We start from the raw sequence: 22,450 nt of genomic DNA, 5'->3' as shown, positions 1-22,450 counted from the left end.
TTCTGTATGACTAGCAGGTCAAATGCATAGGGCAGCAAGTGCCTTGCTGACAAACTCAGCTTGATTCCCGCATCCTGCGTTCAGTGCTAAGTATCCACATGGTTAATGCATAGGACTGTATGGGACTCGTGGATAACCTCAGGTCTGCTAATGAGCCACTCTCTCTGAGAGCTTGACCCACATGGTGAATGAACAGGGCTGTGTGGTGTGGAGCCTGTGGATGTCTGCAGTGGCTTTTGGAGGCTTAGTAATGAGGCTCGACTCTAAAGGCTCTTCTCTCTGCCTCTGGATCAAAGACAGGACACTAGAGTGAAACAGCATGAAGAGGAGGGAAAGAACTAGGGCAGCAAAAATGTGCCCTTCAATTATTACAAAGTACTCCGTGAATGAGAGAGTAGAGGGAGATAGAAAGAGAGAGAGAGAGACAGAGAGAGAGAGAGGAAAAGAGGGACATAAGAAAAGACCATGTAGAGTACTACACAGAGGGATAGACACAGAGAGAGAGAGAGAGAGAGAGAGAGAGAGAGAGAGGGGAAAAGAGGGACATAAGAAAAGACCATGTAGAGTACTACACAGAGGGATAGACACAGAGAGAGAGAGAGAGAGAGAGAGAGAGAGAGGGATGGATAGCAAGGAAGAGTGAAAGAGAAAAAGTGTGGAGGGCAGGAGAGATGACGGTGTGGTGTACTACACATATAAATCATTCATGCCTCAACAGAGAAAACACACACATCCTTACAGTGTCCCTCTTAAACACACAAGTACACACATACTGTATATAGGCCTACAGTATACACACAAATATCTGAAGCAGAGCTACAAGGGCCAAATCACTAGTCACTCAACCTCCATGTTCAGGGTTGACACTATGCACTTTGATGTACATTTTTTTTTACATTTTTTTCTTCAGTTAAATATATCATGATGCATCATAGATTATTTTCTATTGCAAATTCACTGTATTGTCATGGACAACATTTGTTCAGGGCCAGTTTGATAAACCTAATTCAGAGTCCACCACAGAACACAAGCCTGCTGCAGTAACAGACTGAGGCCCTGTCCAGTCTTACGAGAGGTAACTTTGAAGGGTTTGCGTCTTAACCTTCCGAACTGTACTTCCTCTCTCAGGCAGCCTATTTTTTTTCACCTCATGTCCTTAGCTTTTTTTATCTGGTTTGATGTGGATGTATTATACCAAAGCCAAAAAAATAACAACAATGCTGCATTATACATTATGCATTTTTAAAGCATTTGGGATATGCTACTGTGAACTCACGATGGAATTCCTTCAGGGAGTGTTTTTAAAAGGAAGCTCCACCACAACTCAGGATTCTCCACTGACAGATTTCATTATTCTTCTTTTTTTTCCCTTTGCCTCTCTGTTCTTCCTCTGGTTCCTGTGAACAGCCAAGCAGGCCTGGAAGGCATCCAGACTTCCAGAGCTCTTGAGGAAGTGATGGTCACTGGAGCTGCTAATGCTGCTAGCGCTGCTAGTGCTAGCATGATAAAAAAAACTAATGATCAAGCCACCCTGCTGCAGACCGCACTCCTCTGTCCATCACGGAGGACCCCAGGGGGGCATGTTTGGAGCCGTCCCTGTAAGTGCCTGATGGAATCATGGCACTGGTGACTGGGGAGGGCTGAAGACCGAAGTGAGTAGCGCCAGAGACGGTTGATAAAGCTAAGTTAACTATAGAATCTTTGGTAGCGCAGTGAGAAGAGTTGGTTCTGGGCCAGATCAGGGCGGAAACACTTTAACTTGAATCCTGCTTCACTAACACAACCTTGTCATAATATTATCATGGCAGATGTCACATGCTATCATAATGAGTTATGTCCATCAGTCTGCAGTGCCATTTCAACATTGGTATTTGTCATGATAGTAGTATGATATGACAGCTTAATAACATTTTTTATCTAAAGTTCTGGTTTCAGCCTAACAATGGTAACATGAGATTGTCAAATTATAGGATGAAAAATTGACAAATCTGCACATTAGATAGCTTCCATTAACTCTGAGTGACATTTGGAGCCCATAAGGATCTTCCTCACATCCCAGATGAAAGGATGACTATGTGTGAATAGGGCCCCTGAGTCAAATAACATGGGTTATGTTATGTGATATGTCTTAATAGGGCCTTTCAATCACATACAATAGGTCATGCTATTCACCTCTGATATCTGAATGGGGCCCCTCAGTCAAATAATACAGCTTACGCATATGTGTGATAATCATGCTTTGTGATCAGCATCTCTTTTAACAGCAAGATGCTTTGAATCTGTTGATGGTTATGTCATAATTGTAAGTCTCAACCTGTCCATTTCTTTTTACAAATCTTACCAAAAGTCATCATTTAAGGGGTTATTTTTCAAAATGTTGTGCCCAAGGACCCAGTGGCTCTTAAAGGGGTGGTTCAGGATTTTGGAAAAAGGACCTCATTTCCAAGTAAGCAAGTGTGATATTTATCAGTGGAGACCGTTTTCAACACGTTTCATCCAGTCGTTCTAATTGCAGAGTTCGCAGGTGCTAGGCTAGCGCAAGTCAACGGTATGTGCTAGCCTGCCACTAAAAACAGTCTTACCTACTCCAAAGGACACTCGAGGCAAATTCCAGACAATCGATGTAAATGTCTGTGTTGATAGAATAGTGTAAGAAATACAACTACCCTCGCATCGCGTTGCAGTAGTTATACTTTGTTCCCTGAAGTTGGTAGTAGTCATTTTGCATCTCTGCGGCGGACTGATATTACCAAGGCTACTACTAGGTATCCCCATTGGAGTGCGCTTTACTGTTTACTTTTTGGCGCAGTACTACTAACTGGAGCAAGTATAATTCCGCCGCTGCTAAGACACTAGTCCCTCAAAATGTAATGCGATCGTTGAAATGCAAGGATAGAATAATGTTAGAAATAAAACTATCAATACAGACATTTACATCGATAGTCTGGCGTTATAATTTATTTGCCTTGGGTGTACTTTGGAGTGGGTAAGACTGTTTTTAGTGGCAGGCTAGCACATACCGTTGACTTGCGCTAGCCTAGCACCTGCAAACTCTGCAATTAGAAGGACTGGATGAAACGTGTTGAAAACGGTCTCCACTGATAAATATCACACTTGCTTACTTGGAAATGAGGTCCTATGTCCAAAATCCTGAACCACCCCTTTAATCTGTCCATGTCTGTGTTATGATGCTGGGTCCGAGTTAATCGGGGTCAAACTACAGCCATATACTAGCCAGTTCCACTTCTGTGCTACCTGGAGAGCTCTGCATATTGGCGCCGACATGAGTAAGGTACGCCAACACATTCTGTCACTTGTCCACGTACACCAGGGCCAAAATGTTTTAAATGGCAAGCAGTCGAGCAGTGGTGACAAAAACAAAACTCAATCTTAATCAACACGGTGGCAGAGGCAGAGTTTAATGCTGGTGTACGGTTCTATAGACCCTTTCATCAATAAAAACAAAAACAATGCTTGAACGTTCTATTTGGGCCCCAATCTACTTCCTCTGCATTAAGATAACATACTGTATGGAATGTTAAAAAGGAAGTCTTGTGGGGCCAACTATGATGCTGATAATGGAACTCTCTTGAAAGGGTCCATTGAAAACAATTGAATCTAATGTACTCGAACGTGGAAAGCAGGCTGCGCCGCACTCATGTGTCTGTGCCAGAGGCGGACATCCCGGGTTCAGAAAGTAAAGGTCCTGCCAAGTATTTGATCCAACCGTTTAGTAAACCAGCTCATCCTAATTAGTAGACAGGTAGATCAGATAATTGGTGATATCACCTGTGTTAAGTGCACAGGTAGAAAGAATATATGGCAGGACTTTTACTTTCTGGAACCAGGACGACCGCCTCTGGACTCGGCGCCTATATATATATTTTTTTTTTGTCTTTTCTGCCAGGGAGTCCTGGTCACAATGGCAGCAATTATTTGAAAGACAAAGAAAATACAACATGGGACATGGGTACAGAGCAAAGACATCAACAGCACACTATCACAGTGGACACAGAGTTATGAGTTACAGTATATGTGGAGGCCTTTAGGTGCCTCCCGAGCTCAGTGCTGGGGTTTTGAAGCTGATTACAGAGCTGGTCTGGACACAGACCAAGAGCGAAAGCCATCAACACATAGCACCCTGTCTGGACTAGCGTGTAACACTAGAAGTACACCTAATATTAGCTGTAACATTAGGAGTGCTAACAATTAGCAGTAATTGTAAAATGACACTAGGACATGATCATCCATTAATGGTCATGATGTTTAATGAGACAATGTGGGACCAGCCAAGACATGATTATGCTAGACACGTGAGGGAGGCGTCCATTAAAGCAGAACTGCTGATGGCATTCTTGGGAATACACTGGTAGTAAAGTGTGTGTGTCTGTGGAAGGGGGGTGGGGTGGGGCAGGGGTCTGTGTGTTTCTCTGTGTGTGTATGGGAAAGAGAGTTGCTGACAAAAGCGAAATACTATTTTCAGCAGTAGTGTGTGTGTGTGTGTGTGTGTGTGTGTGTATGTGTGTGTGTCATGTCAACCTCTCTAACCTTATGGACACTCATAGCAACTGTGGGGCCAGACGAGCATTGCAGCCTCCTGAGTGACGGACAGCTCCTGAGATGAAAACACACTTGTGCTGACACAAGACACTCGTGCACTTTGATGTGAATTGACAGTGTCAGGTTCCCTTATCTGGAGACGTCCGAGTGTGTTAAATGTCCCGTGCTTACATCACTGGTGTCCAGGTCTGATTTCAGTCACTCTCTCTTAGTCAACTCCATTCTCTTTCTGTCGTTCACTCTTTTTTAACCCCCTGTCCTTTTCTCTCCCTGTCATTTTTCTGTGTGTCATCATCTTGATACATATATCAGACTACTGCTGCTTGTGTTGTTTCAGATGAGTGCTCCTCCTCTTCTCTCTCTCTCTCTGCCTGCTGCAACTGTTGTCATTGTTGTGCTAGCACTCCCCCCTTCTATCCCTCTATCTTTACCCATTTCTCTCTCATTCTCCCTCTAGTTCTTTTTCTCCGCTCCCAGCAGCTTATCTTCCTCTCTCCCTCTTTCTCTCTTTCTCTCTCTCTCTCTCTCTCTCCTCTCTCTTCCCTTTCCTTCTCTCTATGTCTCAGCTACTTGTCTTTTTTATGTTGGCTGCTGACAGACAGCTCCTAAGTTAAGATCTCTTGTTGCTCTCATCTTCAGTATAGGGTCCGGTTCATTCCAGTGTGTGCTCGTAAAGGCCGATTTATAGTTCAGGTGACAAGTGTTGCTCGAACAAAATAGGACGGGAAAGAGAGAAACATTCGTGTCGCAGAGCTTGTCGCTTACATCAAAGAAATGTGAACATCATGCAGACATTGTTTCATACTCTGATTGGATATCAACCCAAACCACAGTGTTTTTATATGGCTGCCCTCTGGAAAGTGCCTCCAGTCCCTCAAAGCCAGAACTAAAGAATAAGACTAAGCCATACGGGCCATGAATGCATAACTGTCCCAGCACTGTTCCTTTTTGATAAGCCCATTAAAGCATTTATTTATGTTTATTTACCCTCACCTATTCTATTTAATTATTTCATTATTATTCATTTTTATTTGTTGCTCTTCTACTTTTTCTATTTTCTCCCCTTTGCACAGTGTGGAGTTGCTGTCACGATCCCTCATTTCAGTGCTTTTTGTTTCTGTGCAAATATGCAAATGACAAATAAATCTCTTGAATCTTCAACTCAAAGTTCTACTTGAGTTTGAGTTCTATTGTGTGTTACCGTAGTCATGACGTGTGTCTGTTTACTTTACACTAATGTCCAAGTTGCTACAGAAACTAGGTGACATTCTATTTGTCAATTTGTCGCTGGCACAGGACTATGAAAGCCTGCAGCTCTGCGACATCTGTCGGCATCATTTTGTATTTGTTTAGTGACAGACACCTGAACTATGAATTGACCTCAATTCTTCAATTCTTCATCTACACATAGGTTTGTGCATATACACAAATACACACACCACATACACATAGACTCTCACATACATTACACCACATGCATGCGGACACACACACACACACACACACACACACACACACACACACACACACACACACACATACCACATACGTAAGAGCATACACAGTCGTATTTACACACATTATACATTTTAATAAATTGTAGTCACATGTTAGTACTTGCAGACACAGCAGGTCAGGCCTCAAAGTTCTGAGATTTCTGGCTGGGCACAGCTGACTGTCCCTACTGCATTGGCTAGCTCTATTCTGGGGATGTGCGCCAATGGCCACGTTATGCCATTCCAACCAGGAGTACACCACCACTCTATTTACAGATCACAGCATGCAAATAGCTTCACCCCCCAAGGACGCCAGTGACACAGCATGCGACCGGACCACCGCATGCAAACTCCAATCCCACCCGGTAAAGAGTAGAGTGTCCTGTGGAGCTCTCTTTCAGTCTCACATAAACGTAGTTACAGGTAATGGATGGCAATGCCGCCATGATTCTGACAACAATCAGGTACTTCACAGATTGTTCAGTGGACTCTGATGAAGATATAAAACTACATTGAAACCTTTTACAAATGAAACTAAGTAATCCAGATATCTGTGTCCTGTGATCCCTTTATTTTCACTCACTCACAGCTAAGAGATCTTGTAGCCCTTGCTGTCTGTTTGTTTACAAAGCAAGCTAATTATATAGTACAAATCATAAACATTGGTGATTCAAAGTGCTCTGCAATGAGCAGATAAAGAGGACATTTTTCAGAAAGGCAAAATACATTAAAACAGTTCCAGTAATAGGAAACGGTTATGACAGATGCTCTGATGTTTGGAGGAAAAACACAAAACATAATACAACTAGATGTACCGCAGAGCGGTACAAAATATGACCGCCGCCCAGTCCAGCACATTTTTTCCACAAAAATAAGTCACGCTGAAAGGCATATATGATTCTAACTGTCTCAATGAATTGCATTATGCACACTCAATTCTCACTGGTATCTGCAAGACAACAAGTACCAAAACATGATTAGTTCACAGATTTCACATGTAAAATACATTTTATACAACCCCACCCCCATCTTGCCTGTTCATAATTCTGAGAAATTCTTGAATTGTGTGCATGTGTGCCTGTACATGTTTATGTTTATGTGTGTGTGGGTGGGTGTGTGTGTGTGTGGGTGCTTGTGTGTGTGTTTACTTTTAAAAGTGTTTACTTTTTTGTTTTTAACTAGGTGACACTATACATGAAATGAGTGGTTATGGAATGGGTTGACATGGCCCCTTAAGATCAACATACAAAAAAAAGGTGGTCCTCCTTAACCCTACGGTTCTCGAGATATTCATAGAAAACTGTGTCTGCCCTACCCTCCTTTCGGGGGGTCCAGTCCAGCGGGGGGGCTACAGATCAAAACGAAAAATGATGGTTCCATGCCATCCATGTGGGGCTACATGCCCACCAAGTTTCGTGTCTCTCTCAATGTCCAAAAAAGCCCCAAAAATATATTACTAAAAAAAACATATAAAATATAATCAAATTATGAATGCAAAACAAAAGGCTGTGCACAGAGTACCACTAATCATCCCAATCCTCTGTGCATATGGCCAGACCTGAGGCCAGCCACCACTGCGCGCTAGCTCAGATGTATGATCTTAAATTAGGGAGACAACACCTTGGTAGGGGAATGATGTCTTACACATCTTATTAAATAAACATGTTGTTGTGGTACTGTACCTAGAGAATGGCTGGCTGAAAGGGACAGTGTTTCGGTATGTTAGAGTGTGTAGGTGGGCAGTAGGGGGGTGCTGACCTGACCCTGACCTGTTTCATAGTTAGAGGACACACCGCAGTAAGCGCTCAGGTAGACAAGCAAGCAGCTGATAGACCTGCTGTGTGTTTGTATGTGTGTGTGTGTGTGTGTGTGTGTGTGTGTGTGTGTGTGTATTCTGTGACTGTTTCTTCATCTAGTCTTTTTTCTCTCCTCAAAATCACATTGTATTAGGTTTTTCTCCTCTGTGACAGTCCACTTTCAATTGATTTTTTCTATCTCTTCTTTCATAGTCTATCCAGTCTTTTTCCCCTCTCTCCTCACTGATTGTCTTTCATCCCTTGTTAATTTTTCTTTTCCTCTGTGATAGTATCTCTATTCTATTTTCTTGTTCCCTTTTTGTTGTTCCTCTGTGGCTGTCTATCTTTACCTTCTCTCTCTCTCTCTCTCTCTCTCTCTCTCTCTCTCTCACAGTCTCAGTTTCTCTCTCAATATATCTCTCCATCTCTCTCTGAGTTCTCTCTCTCCCTCTCTCTTTGTCTCAAGGGTTTCACTGTCATCAGCTCTGACTCTCGTTATTTGACTGAAATTTCTCCTGAAATCAACTCGCCATCAACGCTCCAAACAATCCCCCTACACACACACACACACACACACACACACACACAGACGCACTCTCTCTCTCTCTCACACACACTCACATACAAACACACTTCCATCCCCCACACAGTAAGATGGAGTCTTGGAGTGACAAAAGCCATTTTCTCCTGGATAATTACAAACACAACTTCAACATGCATTCACACACACACACACACACACACACACACAATTCCCCTGATACAGTGCAAGCACATTACTCATCTCTGCACAAATGCACCAAATCAATTGACCAATGGAAAGATCCAAGATGACAAGAAGACCACACACACACACACACACACACACACACACACACACACACACACACATACACACACATTCCCACACACACACACACACACACACACACACATTCCCACACACATCCCAAATTGGTTGGTGCATTGGTGGTGTAGCAATTGAGAGTCTGATAGTATCTACCAGTGCAATGTCAGAGAGGGCTTCTCTCCTCCTACTGTACATGGAGGTCCACGGATGTGGCTCCGTGCCGTGTGTGTGTGCAGGTTCAGTGTGATTGATTACTTCGGCCACGCTACGCCCACTCCCTCAGAGGACCTGTCTCAATTAGAGCCACGTCCACTTCAGCACAGACCCCGTCATCCCCGTCTCAGTGCGGTCAGTGCTGGGGGAGGAGGATGGGGCATGGGTCCTCACAGATGTGGACTGTAATTAAGGGCGACAGCTCCTCAGGATCACAGGAGAGCAGAGTGGTGACCATTAGGCGGCGGATCAGACTGGAAATGACGAAGCTGCTGCGGTAAGCGTAACATAATGCACAGACCATAATAAGGTCTATCTTGCGTTCCTAAGTAACACAAACAGATTGCCTAAACTGACAATTGAATACTCTCGTGTTGCGCCTTGAAAGTTAAACCAAGCCTTTAAATAGGCTTATCAGCTACCGATCCCTGATTGGCTGAAACATTGACAATAGCAGAGAGGTCGTTAGCTGACATCAGGGTTCCAAACCACACAAGCCCACTGTGACATCACCAGGTCTGACGTTGGCATGGAACAAGGCCAGAACCGTTGTGGAGTGTGTTTCTGACGTGTGATTGGACACATGGGGCAGTCGTGGCCTACTGGTTAGGGCTTCGGGCTTGTAACCGGAGGGTTGCCGGTTTGATCCCCGACCAGTTGGAAATGCTGAAGTGCCCTTGAGCAAGGCACCTAACCCCTCACTGCTCCCCGAGTGCCGCTGTAGCAAGGCAGCTCACTGCTCCGGGTTAGTGTGTGCTTCACCTCACTGTGTATTCACTGTGTGCTCTGTGTGTTCACGGATGGGATAAATGCAGAGACAAAATTCCTTGTATACGGAAGTAAACTTGGCCGAGAAACCTGATTTACATTTACTGATTTACATGAGCAGCGACATGCTCAATCGCTGACATTGTGGTTCCAAATCACGCATGACCTTTATGAACTCAGCAGCCTGTGACCTGGATCCTTCTCTCCGGTATATGGCTGAGGAGCTCCAGTTCTGCTAAGGCGGCTAAGTCCCCTGATGAGACCTTTTTGCCGTGCCAACCAAGAGACTGGCACGGGTATGGGTACTGCTGACACCACACAATACGCACTGCCAGCATTTAATGACAAACACAACAAGGTTGCCAGCAGATGTCTGATTCAACACTAAGACGAAGTTAGAACTAAGAGGCAGGAGCTGGTTATTGTAGGCAGTCAGTGTAGAAAAGTATTATCATTACAGACCTACTGATATTTCAGCGATGTTATGAGTGTCAAATCATAGTACAAATCATAAACACTGGTGATTCATTGGTGAACGAAGTTAGAACTAAGAGGCAGGAGTTGGTTACTGCAGGCAGTCATTGTAGAAAAGTTATTACAGACTTACTGATATTTCAGAGATGTTATGAGTGCAACAGCAACAGTGATTTTAAAGCAAGCTGCTGATCCTGATGTGCAACTGACCATGCAGGGAGGAAGTGAGATGGGGATTTTCCCAGAGTGTAAAGATTAGCTAGCTGTTTAGTTTTTAAATGAAAGGGCATTTCAAGGTCACTCTTGATGTGGCTCAATTACAATCACACTAACTTCAGCATCACACAGGCCAGATGGTTAATACAATGTGTGAGCGAGTAGGGAGCATCACATGGTCTCTACATCTCTCTAGCTCACATGCTCATCTCAATGCCAAGCTCAGCCAAAGGTTCAAAATGAGTGTGGTTGTATTGGAGAATGAATGAGCTTGGTACACCTTGGCTCGGCACCACCACAAGTGGCTATGGAATAGGACTCTGGACTACAGGCTACACAGGCTTCCTAGGCTACAGGCTACAGGAATCCTAGGCTACCCGGGCTACAGGCTTCCTAGTCTACAGGCATCCTAGGCTACCCAGGCTACAGACTTCCAAGGCTACAGGCATCCTAGGCTACCCAGGCAACAGACTTCCTAGGCTACAGGCATCCTAGGCTACCCAGGCTACAGACTTCCTAGGCTACAGGCATCCTAGGCTACCCAGGCTACAGACTTCCTAGGCTACAGGCATCCTAGGCTACCCAGGCTACAGACTTTCTAGGCTACAGGCATCCTAGGCTACCCGGGCTACAGGCTTCCTAGTCTACAGGCTTCCTAGGCTACCCAGGCTACTGGCTATCTATGCTAAGAGTAAGAGTGATAGGGAGCACTCCCCACACTCCTGGGAATAATTCACCTGCTTTAGCTTCTATCACTTCAGAGAGACTTTTACTGTTTACACTATCTCTGTGTTTTGTCATATCAGCATGGGTGGATGGATAGCTATTCTCTACTTTTAAAAGTGATATTGATTAAAATGTCAAACCACTAGAGAATGATTGAGCTGTTAAGTCAAACAAAAGTGTTTTTTTCTTCTTCTGTGACCTCTATCTTATCCCTTATCCAGAAATAAGCTAATCCCTTAGGAGAACAAAGTGCAGGACTGACTTTCTCCAGAGGTACAACAAAAGTCTTGGAAACAAAGTCCACCATGAAATCAGTGTTGCTGGACAGGCAGAGCTGCTGGACAGGCAACAGAACAGCAGGGGTTTCTCAGGTGGGAGACTTGAGTTTAGATAGGATCTGGAATGGAGCAGGCACGGATCTGGGAGGGAGATGAGACAGAGCTGGCTGCTGTCGGGAGCAAAAAGGGCTGCTATTGGCTGCAAAGCTTGCTTCAATCTAGAGCTAGGGTGGATGTTATTGGCAGCAAAGCTGGATTCTATTGGGATTGGTAGTCCTTTTCATGACCATTCTCATTTGCTATGTAAGATGAGACCTGGCTCTGGCTCTGGTGTGTATTTGTGCATGTGTGTGTGCATGTGTGTGCGTGTGTGTGCATGTGTGTGTGTGTGTGAGTGTGTGTGTGTGTGTGTACATGTGTGTGTGTGTGCGTGTGTGTGAGTGTGTTTGTGAGTGTGTATGTGTGAATGTGTGTGTGCATGTGTGTGTGTGTGTGTGCGTGTGTGTGTGTGTGTGCGTGTGTGTGCGCATGTGTGTGTGTGTTTGAGCCATTCTCCCTACCTAAGCAGGTGGAGGAGGAGAACAGGGCTCCTTCTGTCCTGTGTGGAATGCGGATGTGATGTTCTGCTGCCGATAAGCGCCGCAGGCCAGCTCTCTGTTGTCACTATGGTTCTCTTTACACAGCAAAGCCATCTTATAGGACACAAGAGGAACTGCACGCACACACACACACACACACACACACACACACACACACACACACACTGACTCAACTCACAGTCACAAAACAAAATCCCACACTCACATCTCTCATTCTCTCTCTTTCATCTGGCTCATCTTGTCTTTTCTCTCTCTTTCTCCTTCCACTTTCTTTGTTCTCTTTCTCTCCATCCCCTTCCCCTCCATGTTACTTTCATTCTTTCACTCTCTCTCTCTTTCTCTGTCTCTTTACCTCTCCCTCTTTGGTTCAGATTGTTGCTATTTTGGGGTTCCATTAAAAGATGTCTTGTTCATGTTGCCACACTTGAATAGTGTGAGATATCACACAGGAACCAGGCAGCACTGGCCAAGCAAATAGAATGATAAGGTTTTCAGGCCAACAGGCTTTTCTTAAAGATGAAAAAGCACTCAATCACACACACACACACACACACACACACACACACACACACACACACACACACACACACACACATAACTGGAGGCGAATTACAGACATCATGGTGCAAACTTGGTGCCCATCGTTCCAGGTTGTGTTTAAATATGTCAACTGAGTAATTCAATTAATCGATTGATTATTTAACTTCCCCAATCCTATCATGAACACACACACACAGAGACAGACAGTCTCTTGGACGTGTCTTGTTATAAACACATATTCACTGATGATTACAAGGAAACAGCTTGACGTGTTTTATAGTTTCAAAACGCATCAAGTACTCTATCCATTTCTTATGTAAATGACGGATTGCCTGGAGTAAGTGCACTACAAGTGGGTGAGTCACTCACTCAATCAAGATGCAGAGATCTTGGACTAAACAAAAGGAATTAACTCTGTTTACAGTACTACGACAAAGTGCAAAAAGAACAAGAAAAGAGATGCACAGTATATTCCAAGTATATTCCACGCTGTTCATGGAGTTAAGGGGATGTTTTTTCGAAAGAAATGAGTCATCAAGAGATAGAAAAAGGGTATGGATAGTTTAGATGACTAACCAAGGTGGCATCAAACTGCTTCAGGTATCTATTCCTAATACCCTAAAACATGAAGATCTCACAGCAGCAGTTAATGACTGATCCGTATCATGCCCATATTTCTCGGCTGCTATCTGTAATTACTTAATGACTGATCACTATCAGGCCGTTATCCACCAGCGGATTTAAACCTGTCCTCATTAAGCTTTATTGAGCTGTCAGACCGCAGCAGTCAGTGGAACACTACATAGACGTGTTCGCGATGCACACACGCTCACTACAGTATATAGTTCCCAACGTAGTGAATGAGACATTTTGTAGAGCGGTTTGGAATTTAAACATTTCATTTCTATCAATATGGTGCACTACAAAACGACGTTCACTACAACCGAGTTGGTCAGTTTTCAGTATACAACAACCTACATTATTTGTCCGTTCTCAAGGTATTTCCGGTTTGAGTTAACGGTAACATTGAGTTAACGGTAACTCGGTGGTTAACAAACATAAAAAGAAAATGTTTAAAAGTTGACAATCCTTAGAGCCCCTTGCTACAGTCTGATATACTTTCATTACAAGTATTTGTGTTTGTTTTGAGTGCTTAAACCGGAAACCTTCTAGAAACAGATTGAAAGGGTCTATACCAGGGGTGCCCAAATTCTTCCCCTTCAAGGGCCAAAAATTAATCAGGGTGGAGGGCAGCGGGCCAAAACTAAATGTTCAAGTCATGGATCATTAAATTGAAATGTATTGCATATTTATGCAAAACATTCTATAAAAGGTAGACTCATTTTTAAGAAATAAAAAAACACTACTGTTTACTGTGGTAGTTTTTTTTTTTTTTTTAATAAAAACACTACTGTTTACTGTGCTAGTTTTTGCACTGTGTTTACAGTACTTTTATTGATATCATGAATTGATTGAACATCCATATGGCTGTTTTAAGGAGTAGAAATATATTTGGTGTATCTGAAGCAGCCCCGGTCTATACTACAATTCACAGATAGTTTCAGTTTAACATTAATCTTTTGAAAAAGAAGGGAAACACTGACTGTATTTTGGCAAAAAATCACATTACTGCCTTGTAACTCAAAAAATCACATTACTGCCTGGACTTGTACTCATTTTACCAAAGGTAAGCAGCTCTGTGGAAACATTAGCTTTATTGCATTACAGACATGGAATTTTTGGAAATGTACTATCCAGAATACTGTCATTTTAACAACGTCTGATTCCCTCCCTACATGGTGGACTCAACAGATTTCACTATGTAATGGTGAGTGAGTGAGTGAGTGGGATGTGTGTACATCCCAAACACAGCTTAAGACAAAGATCTGGCCTTGATATAGCCTTCATCTGGACTGGATGTGACCTGGATTGGGTCCTGTGTCCTTATATAGGGTTGCACTTGTATGAGATTATTGTGGTATGATAATAATCTTAGAACAGATCGTGGTTTCATGCCGTTCACTGAAGTTTTTCGATAGGTAATGGAAATTCACCAAAAACAAAATAGATAGCATCAAGATAAGCATCTATTAGCAGTAACTGACAATAATATGACAACATTTACTAACCCAACACAAAAGGCACTATGCTGAGTTCTGGTGTTAATCTTAAGGAGTGTGAGTCACATGTATGTGCAGTGTTGTATAAAGTACTAGAAAGCAATACTTGAGTAAAAGTACAAGTATCGTACTAGAAAAAGACTTTGTTAGAAGTGAAAGTTGCCTTTTAGAATATTACTTAAGTAAAAGTCTTAAAGTATCTGATATATACTGTACTTAAGTATCAAAAGTCATTTTCTGATATTTAATGTACTTAAGTATTTGAAGTAAAAGTAAAAAGTAAAAAGCAAGCGGTTTTATTTTGAACTTTTATTGTAAACTTTATTTTGGCTTTCTTATAGTAAAGCATAAAGCATATTCAGGGTTCCCATATCTTCTTAATCTCACTCATCAAATCAAATCACATTCTTTTCTAGGACTTTTTAGGCACAATTCTCTGAAATGAAAAATAAATAACTTATTTCTTTCACAAAAAAAAAAATGACCTGCTTGTAGGGAGAACATTTTGGTCATGTGGTATGAGCATTTCTAGGGCTTACTCCCCAGGTCACCGTCACTCACACACACACACACACACACACAGGCCATCTATGTCCAGCAGCTACTAATATGCCAGTCATTAGTTGAAACTGAAAAGGTGTCTGCTCATCTTCAAAAGAAGCTGGTTTTCAAAGTTGCCAGAATTCAGTGCCCGGGTGTCACAACACCACCAGGTTCTCCACCAGTCTCTCCTCCTCATCACTCTGCTCCAACGATCTCCCAATCTAATTCCCCTGTCTACTGATTACCCAATCATCCAATCTCCCGTTTGCCACTCCCCAGCACCTGTAGCCAATCTCCTACTGCCCATATAAACCCCTGTCACTCTGCTCTCTCTGTCTGGCCTCTTCAACGGAGACACTTACTCCAGCGCACGGACCTTGTTTCCAAGCCCAGCTCCTCGTTTCTGGAATTTCCTGCTTCGTCCCAGGTTGTAGAACTTTTATGTTGGACATTTTCTATTGGACTTTTTCTGTTGGACGATATCCTCTTGCAAGATTGGAGCCTTTATGTAGGACTGCCTTGTTTGTCAAGTCAAGTTCTTCTGAGCGTTAACTTCACTTCAAGACCTTGTTTAAATTTTCCTGCCTTGGTTGCTGTGTTCAAATTAAAACGACTTGATTGAGCCTAACCTTGTTTCCTGAGTCTGTGTGCCCTGACACCGGGAGTTTCAGGCCCAAGACCGACCATAGTGGTGGAAATTGGATAAATTAAGCAACATTTCAGCTCTTACTATCCTGTAGTTTTTATTAGTACCATGGTTCAACAAATGTGTAAAGGTTATATAATAATTCACTTCAACTAAGAAGTTAACAAAAAATATTCTACTATTCCACAAGTTACCAAAACAGGAAGAAAGAAAGCCTTTGAAATGTAGCCTATCCCATGCTTCCACAGAGGCATATTGAACTATGTTTAGGCTACATGTTTTTTGCATGGGTAGGCTACTGTATATTGTTTGGTGATTTAGCCTACACCCTCTTCTGAGCAAACAAGGCATATAGGTTTATCATGTAGGGTAATTGCTCTTTCTTACATTAAATAACTTTAATTTATCCTCTCTACTTCCCTGTCCCTGTAGTCATGGCCTCATCACTAATTTCAGGCTCATCATTTTCAGTGGTCGACTGGTTGATCTGCTGCTCAGTCTCTCCAAGCCTCTTTCTACCCTCCATCCTTCCTGACGCTTGTGTCTACTGTAGGGCCAGCTTGGCTATCCGTATCTCCGTAAAGACAGGCTATATGGACCCAACCAACTCTTTGGGAGGGGAGAACTTCCTCACGTAGGCTACAACCCATGCAGAGGCATTGCATTGGTGTCATGCACAGAATGCTGAACGTGTCCTACTTTAAGAAAAGAGAGACTAACGTGACAAATGTCAATATTTGTTTCCTCGACCGGGCCAAAAGTGAAGCGGCCCACCGGGAATTCTCCCGATTACCCACCCCGGGCCTGATTCAGTCTTACTCTTCTTGGACTGAAGACAACTCCTGCGATGCTATGGATAAATAGCCTTTCACAGGCCGCTAGGGCAGGTAGCCGATGTACAGAAACATTTCTTGCAAATATGGCCACGGGTGTATGACATTATCTTCACCACTACCCTGTTCACAGAGTTCACCACTATCGTCGGGGTGGTCGTCTATGATAACGGGAGGTCCTCCAGTAGGTGCTCGTGCTTCCATGGCGGTTTCAGTTGTGCGTCCTCCTCCTTTAGCAACAAACAAGAGCTGAAATAGAGCGCGGAGCGTGCAAAATGCAATCTAGGAGCAGTGATTCGCCAAACCTCCCTTATTGCAGTCGCGCACATTTTTTCTAATTTTATGTTTTAGTAACGAGTAACGAAGATGCTTAAATAGCGAAGTAAAGTACAGATACGTGAAATTTCTACTTAAGTACAGTAACGAAGTATTTGTACTCCGTTACATTACAACACTGTGTGTTTGTGTGTGTGTTTCAGCACTTCTGCCCTGCCTTAGGCTGCCTGTTAATGATTAGCATCATTAAACCAGGTCTGGAGGAGATGGTGAGACCCAGAGACCTTAAAGGACCTCAGCCACACACACACACACACACACACCAGCAGATGACACTGGACCACGTTGGCCTGTGATGTCACGGAACCTGAATTCAATAGCAATGCAATAGCAATGCAAGAACGCATACTATACATACACTCTCAGCTCTACACTGGTGACTGTTATTGGTTATTGGTACACTTGTATTGGTCCAGCTGTATTGTACTGTGTATTGCCCCCCCCCCCCTCCAACACACACACGTGTGAGTTTACTAAGCTCATGGCGGCTGGCACGCTGTGAGGTTACTGACTACCCAGGGGAAGGACTGGGCATTGCCAATTCTGATCCACTCTCTCTTGCTGGGGATGGCCTCAGTCTCCACTCCGTCTGACTGGCGATTGGGCTCACTGTCCTGGGTCAGTCAGGGAGACCCCCGACTGGACTCCTCAGACCAGCAACACATGATGTCATTTTGCCTGCGACATGTAAATGACTAGGAAAATGGCGCTTTTGTTTTCACTTTCAGAACCAAAGTGGTCAGAGGAGGGGGTCAGAGAGAGTGTGCACACCATCCCTGGACCGTGGCCAGTGCTTTCAGGAAACAGAATGAGATCTGATGACATAGGACACATTCACAGCAGATACCCTGCTCTCTGCCTCGCTACAGTGAGAGTAATCACTGCACAACTGCAGTCTATATTCAGTACTGTGTGTGTGTGTGTGTGTGTGTGTGTATGCCAGTGGCACACAACGTTGGACCTGGTAGCAATGGCATTCAGAGGATGGATGGCATCATCTATTTTCCCTTACCTCTGATCTCTGCTGCTGCCGGCATGTATGTGTGCGTGTGTGTGAGTGAGTGAGCGCCTGAGACTGCAGTCGTTCCTTTATCGCCACAGATTACATTAAGGCCAGTTCCAGCAAACAAATATGGACACTGGACTAAACTCTCCTCTACTTGCCGAATACGACCGCGTCTTGGGAAGGCCAACCGGCTGAGCAGTGTTCTACAGAAACCCTATAGCCAGAGGATGAAAGCAGCAGGACACTGAGGCTAAATCCACATTACTCTGTAAAACTGGACCCCACTCAGCGGGCTTTTCTGCTGAGCAAAGAGAACAAACACCACTCGAGACCAGGAGATGCTTCAGCAAGCTCCATTTGTGCTTAATGTACTTAAGTCTGCAGTCAGACAAGATGTTTTAACAGGCTATATTTACTTCTCTAGTCAAGACTAGTCATAAAGGAACAGGAGGCTCCACGTTGTCCATTAATTCTGTATAACGGGACAACTCGGCGGCCGCTATCCCTTACTAATTGAATGTCTACTCAAGTCTACAGTCACACAGGACCAGGAGATGCTTCAGTGAGCTATCTAATTGTGCAGTCCTTCTGTCTGTTTCACTGAACAAGGAGCCTACCTACGTAGATATGCATGTTTCACTGCAGTGAGTGGGGAGAACACAAACAACAGGAGATTCACAGACACTATTTCAACAGGAGATTCACAGACACTACTTACACAGCCCCACACCAAACAATTCTGTAGTACTAGTCAAACTGTGGTCCATAAACAGATATTCATGTTGTTAATACATGTTTGTTACATTGTTGCTATTTCTTTATGTGAAATATAATCTTGAACCATTTTTCTTTGCGGCCTCAGAATGGACACAGCTGACCAACGTCAGCAGAAGTTGTCCGGTACATGCTGTAACATTGGATTTAATCAGCATAGCATAGCACACTGTGAAGAGACCATCTGGTAATTGGCCTCTGGGGCCCAGCCTACGCACTGTGATGTGTCGTGTCTTAATTGATTTATCATTTCAGTCCAATAACAGCCTCCTGTGTTAGCCACAGTAACAGTGTGTGTGTGTGGCTCAGTAAAGACTGATTAGAGTCTCAACGCCACACTAACAGCCAGTTGTCATCCATTATCAACATACTGGGTACCCATTTAGTGCTAAGGGGTGACTCAATCTGTCAAGAGTTGATGTAAAGGGTCATATTTCTGGTCGGAATCATAAAGTTACATTTGCAATACCAGGCGTTCTGGATGCATATCAGTATTGGCAGACGCAATTCTATCAATTATAAGTCTTTGACTTATATTTTGACTCATCTTTACTGACCCCCAACTAGATTGGAGTGTAACTTGGGTGCCATAATTGATGACCGACTATACTTCTCTGTGCATGTAGCCTCAATTGCAAAATCATGTCGCTTTGTCCTTTACAACATTAGGAAGATCAGACCTTATCTAACACAAGATACCACACAACTTCTTGTACAGACAATGGTTATCTCCAAACTGGACTACGGTAATTCACTGTTAGCTGGCCTGCCTGCTTGTGTAGTAAGATCATTAGAACTGATTTAGAATGCTGCAGCACGCCTGGTCTTCAATCAGCCACATGTACTGTTAAGAACAAAATTATTCATACCCCTGGCAAATATTGATTTAATGATTTTCTCTTGATCAAGATGTTTGTTCTGACTGAAAATGACACTGCCATATGCCAAAAGGTTGTAAGACAATGTGGTAGAAACATGGAATCAAAAAAAGAAGCATTTTTATCTTTTTGAACATTTTTATGAAAAATGCCGTGTCCATTTTGCCGAGTCCAAGGAGTCTAAAGACATATCTGTTGTTATGAGTTATGGTTTGTACATTATAGTATTTGTTTATTTTCATTAGGCTATTGATCATTGATACTGCATTGACATTATTGTTTATTATTGCTATTTTAACAGTCTTACCAGCATTTTAAAACTGTTCATTTTTAACTATCGTATTGTTTTTATTTGTAAGTCGCTTTGGACTAAAGCATCTGTTAAATCATATAACCATAACCATAAGTCAGCATATCATCAAAATGAGATTGAAGCCATTATTTTACGGAAAATGCTGCTTTATGCCTCTTTGCGGGTGATGTTTTTCACCTTATGGATTTTTATGGAGGATTTTTTCCCTCCCCTGAAAGAATGATAAATATTAATTTATGATTGATTTATCTACTTGAGTCCTTAGCCCTTAGTGCTCTGGTTGAATTGTATTTTATTTTTTATTATTTCATCTCTATCGGAATAGGCCCATTACTTGCCATCAGACAGCACATGACAAGCCTAAAATGCCCTGATGTTATTGCTGCTACACACACAGTGCTCACTCATAAAGCATACCCACTATAATGCATATTTTAAAACATGTTTTGAAGAAACTGTAACAATTTAGATCACCATTCAGCTATGAAATCCAGTGTGATACAGATGAATTCCCCTTTTGAACACCAAATTAACATTTATTTCCGAGGGGAGTGTACTTCACGCTGTACTTTTCCGTGATTGTTAAGGAGTATCAACATCCAGATTCACCTACTGCAGAATATGTCAGAGACTACACATGCTGCACCAATCCTCAACCATCACTCAAGGAAGAGGACAACAGCAACAGCAAGGATTACGGAATGAAGTGGGTTCTTCATTTTAAATGTCATTTCACATTCACACAACACTTTGACACCTCAGATGGTGAATCAGACACATTCAACACATTCATGCTGTTGACAGGTTGACGTCCTTAATGTATCCTGAGAGGTTTCATACGAACTGCACTTGTTTATTAATCATCCTTAGACATAACCAATGCCAACCCACCAGTGCACCAGGCAGCCATAATATAATCTGTGTTTACCTTAGGCAGCTTGGCATACTTCCCCGTCCGAGTGTCCTTGATGTAGGAAATGTCCAGCACATCAGTTTCCTGAAACACACACACAGAAACAAAAGAGATGAAATCACCTATCATCAGCTGAGAGAGCGAGACAGAGAGAGAGAAAGAGAGACAGAGAGACAGAGAGAGAGGGGGGAAAGGACAGAAAACTGGACAGATGGCAGAATCTGAAAGAGGAAACCATCTTTCCAACCACTATATGAAAAGTGAGTCAAGGAAAGTGGAAATGTTCTTCTTGAAAAGTCTCACTACAGTCAATAGCCAGTGAGACCAAAGGTGTTTTGTTGCCACCACTATCACTGATTGCCATTACAACTCTCAATAGCCGATGTCAAAACAGCCTGTACAGTCATGTGTGCAGCTGCTTTGACTGCTTGCCAATAGTTATCATATGACACAGTTAAATCACTGACACTCCGCATCAGACCGGCTTGTCATAACAGCGAAAGTCAAGTTATGCCTTCTGTCCTGACATGTTCATACGATTGTATCTGTGCAACCGAGTTACAAAACCATTGTTCAAATTTGTTCAAAACTACAAACAGGAAAATTCAAACAGCATAATGTTTCATATCAGTCCTATATTTCATATTATATAGGCTATTCAATAGATATTTTGCTTACACATCAACATTTATCCTGAACAGATGAACAAAGATCCTGAAGATATGATACTTTATTGACTATTGTGGTGCAATCATGCTGGCAAGTGAAGCATATCATAATTAACACACTTGTATGCATGATGACTGATATAATGGCTTTCATCACACACAGACTACACACACACACACATACAAACTCACACACACACATACACACACACACTCTCTCTTACACACACACATGTACACAAACACACACATACATACACACACACACACACAAACACATAATAACATAGAAACAAACTATGGCAACACGTGTACACACCAGCAACAAAACAGCTACTCCATCCTTTTATCGAGACTCCTTCTTTCATTAGATAGCATATGCTGTGCTGCAGTTAGATACTGCACACTGTGCTGCATGAAACTCCACTGCTTCCCAAAGCACATGCAGCCATTTAACATGACCTGAGTCCATCACACACACACACACATGCAGGAACAGAGGCTTTCTTCCTCTACAGAGGCAGCCATGCACTTCAAAAACTTAATGGAGCTCTAAGCTCTTCCCTGGAGACTACTAAACACCCACAGAGAGAGATGGGAGGTTGGACAGGAGAGAGGGGGGGGACAGAGCGAGAGAGAGAGAGGAAAAAACAGAGAGAAATGGGGGGCTAAAGGAAGGGAGAAGAGTCAAAGAGGCATGGGTGAAGGAGAAGAGTGAGTGAGTAAAAGAAGGAGATAAAGAGAGAGAGAGAAATAGAGGAAGAGTGAGTGTGTAAGAGAGGGAGATAGAGAGGAAGAGTGAGTGCATAAGAGAGGGAGATAAAGAAAGAGAGGGAGATAGAGAGAGAGAGAGAGAGAGAGTGCATAAGAAAGAGAAGAGTGTGTGCCTAAGAGTGCAAGGAAG

The 22,450-nt window shown here is 43.0% G+C and overlaps 1 protein-coding gene and 1 long non-coding RNA gene across 4 annotated transcripts in view; one reads left to right on the top strand and one right to left on the bottom strand.

The window, feature by feature from the left end:
- Nucleotides 1–22,450, bottom strand: part of LOC121711792 (1-phosphatidylinositol 4,5-bisphosphate phosphodiesterase beta-1-like) — a 147,394-nt gene that overhangs the window by 85,894 nt on the left and 39,050 nt on the right. For all 3 annotated transcript variants that reach the window (XM_042095628.1, XM_042095629.1, XM_042095630.1), the window contains exon 3: nt 20,894–20,962. In XM_042095628.1, the coding sequence (XP_041951562.1) occupies nt 20,894–20,962 (69 nt within the window). The remainder of the gene's footprint in view (nt 1–20,893; nt 20,963–22,450) is intronic.
- On the top strand, nt 15,551–18,048 carry LOC121711793. The gene is made up of 3 exons (XR_006032440.1): nt 15,551–15,606; nt 17,138–17,203; nt 17,723–18,048. It is a non-coding gene; the product is annotated as an uncharacterized LOC121711793 (long non-coding RNA).

The sequence above is a fragment of the Alosa sapidissima genome, chromosome 6 (assembly GCF_018492685.1).
Source record: "Alosa sapidissima isolate fAloSap1 chromosome 6, fAloSap1.pri, whole genome shotgun sequence".
Classification (NCBI taxonomy): Eukaryota; Metazoa; Chordata; class Actinopteri; order Clupeiformes; family Clupeidae; genus Alosa; species Alosa sapidissima.
The sequence above is the reverse complement of the archived record's forward strand: the minus strand, read 5'-3'. Positions and strand labels throughout refer to the sequence as shown.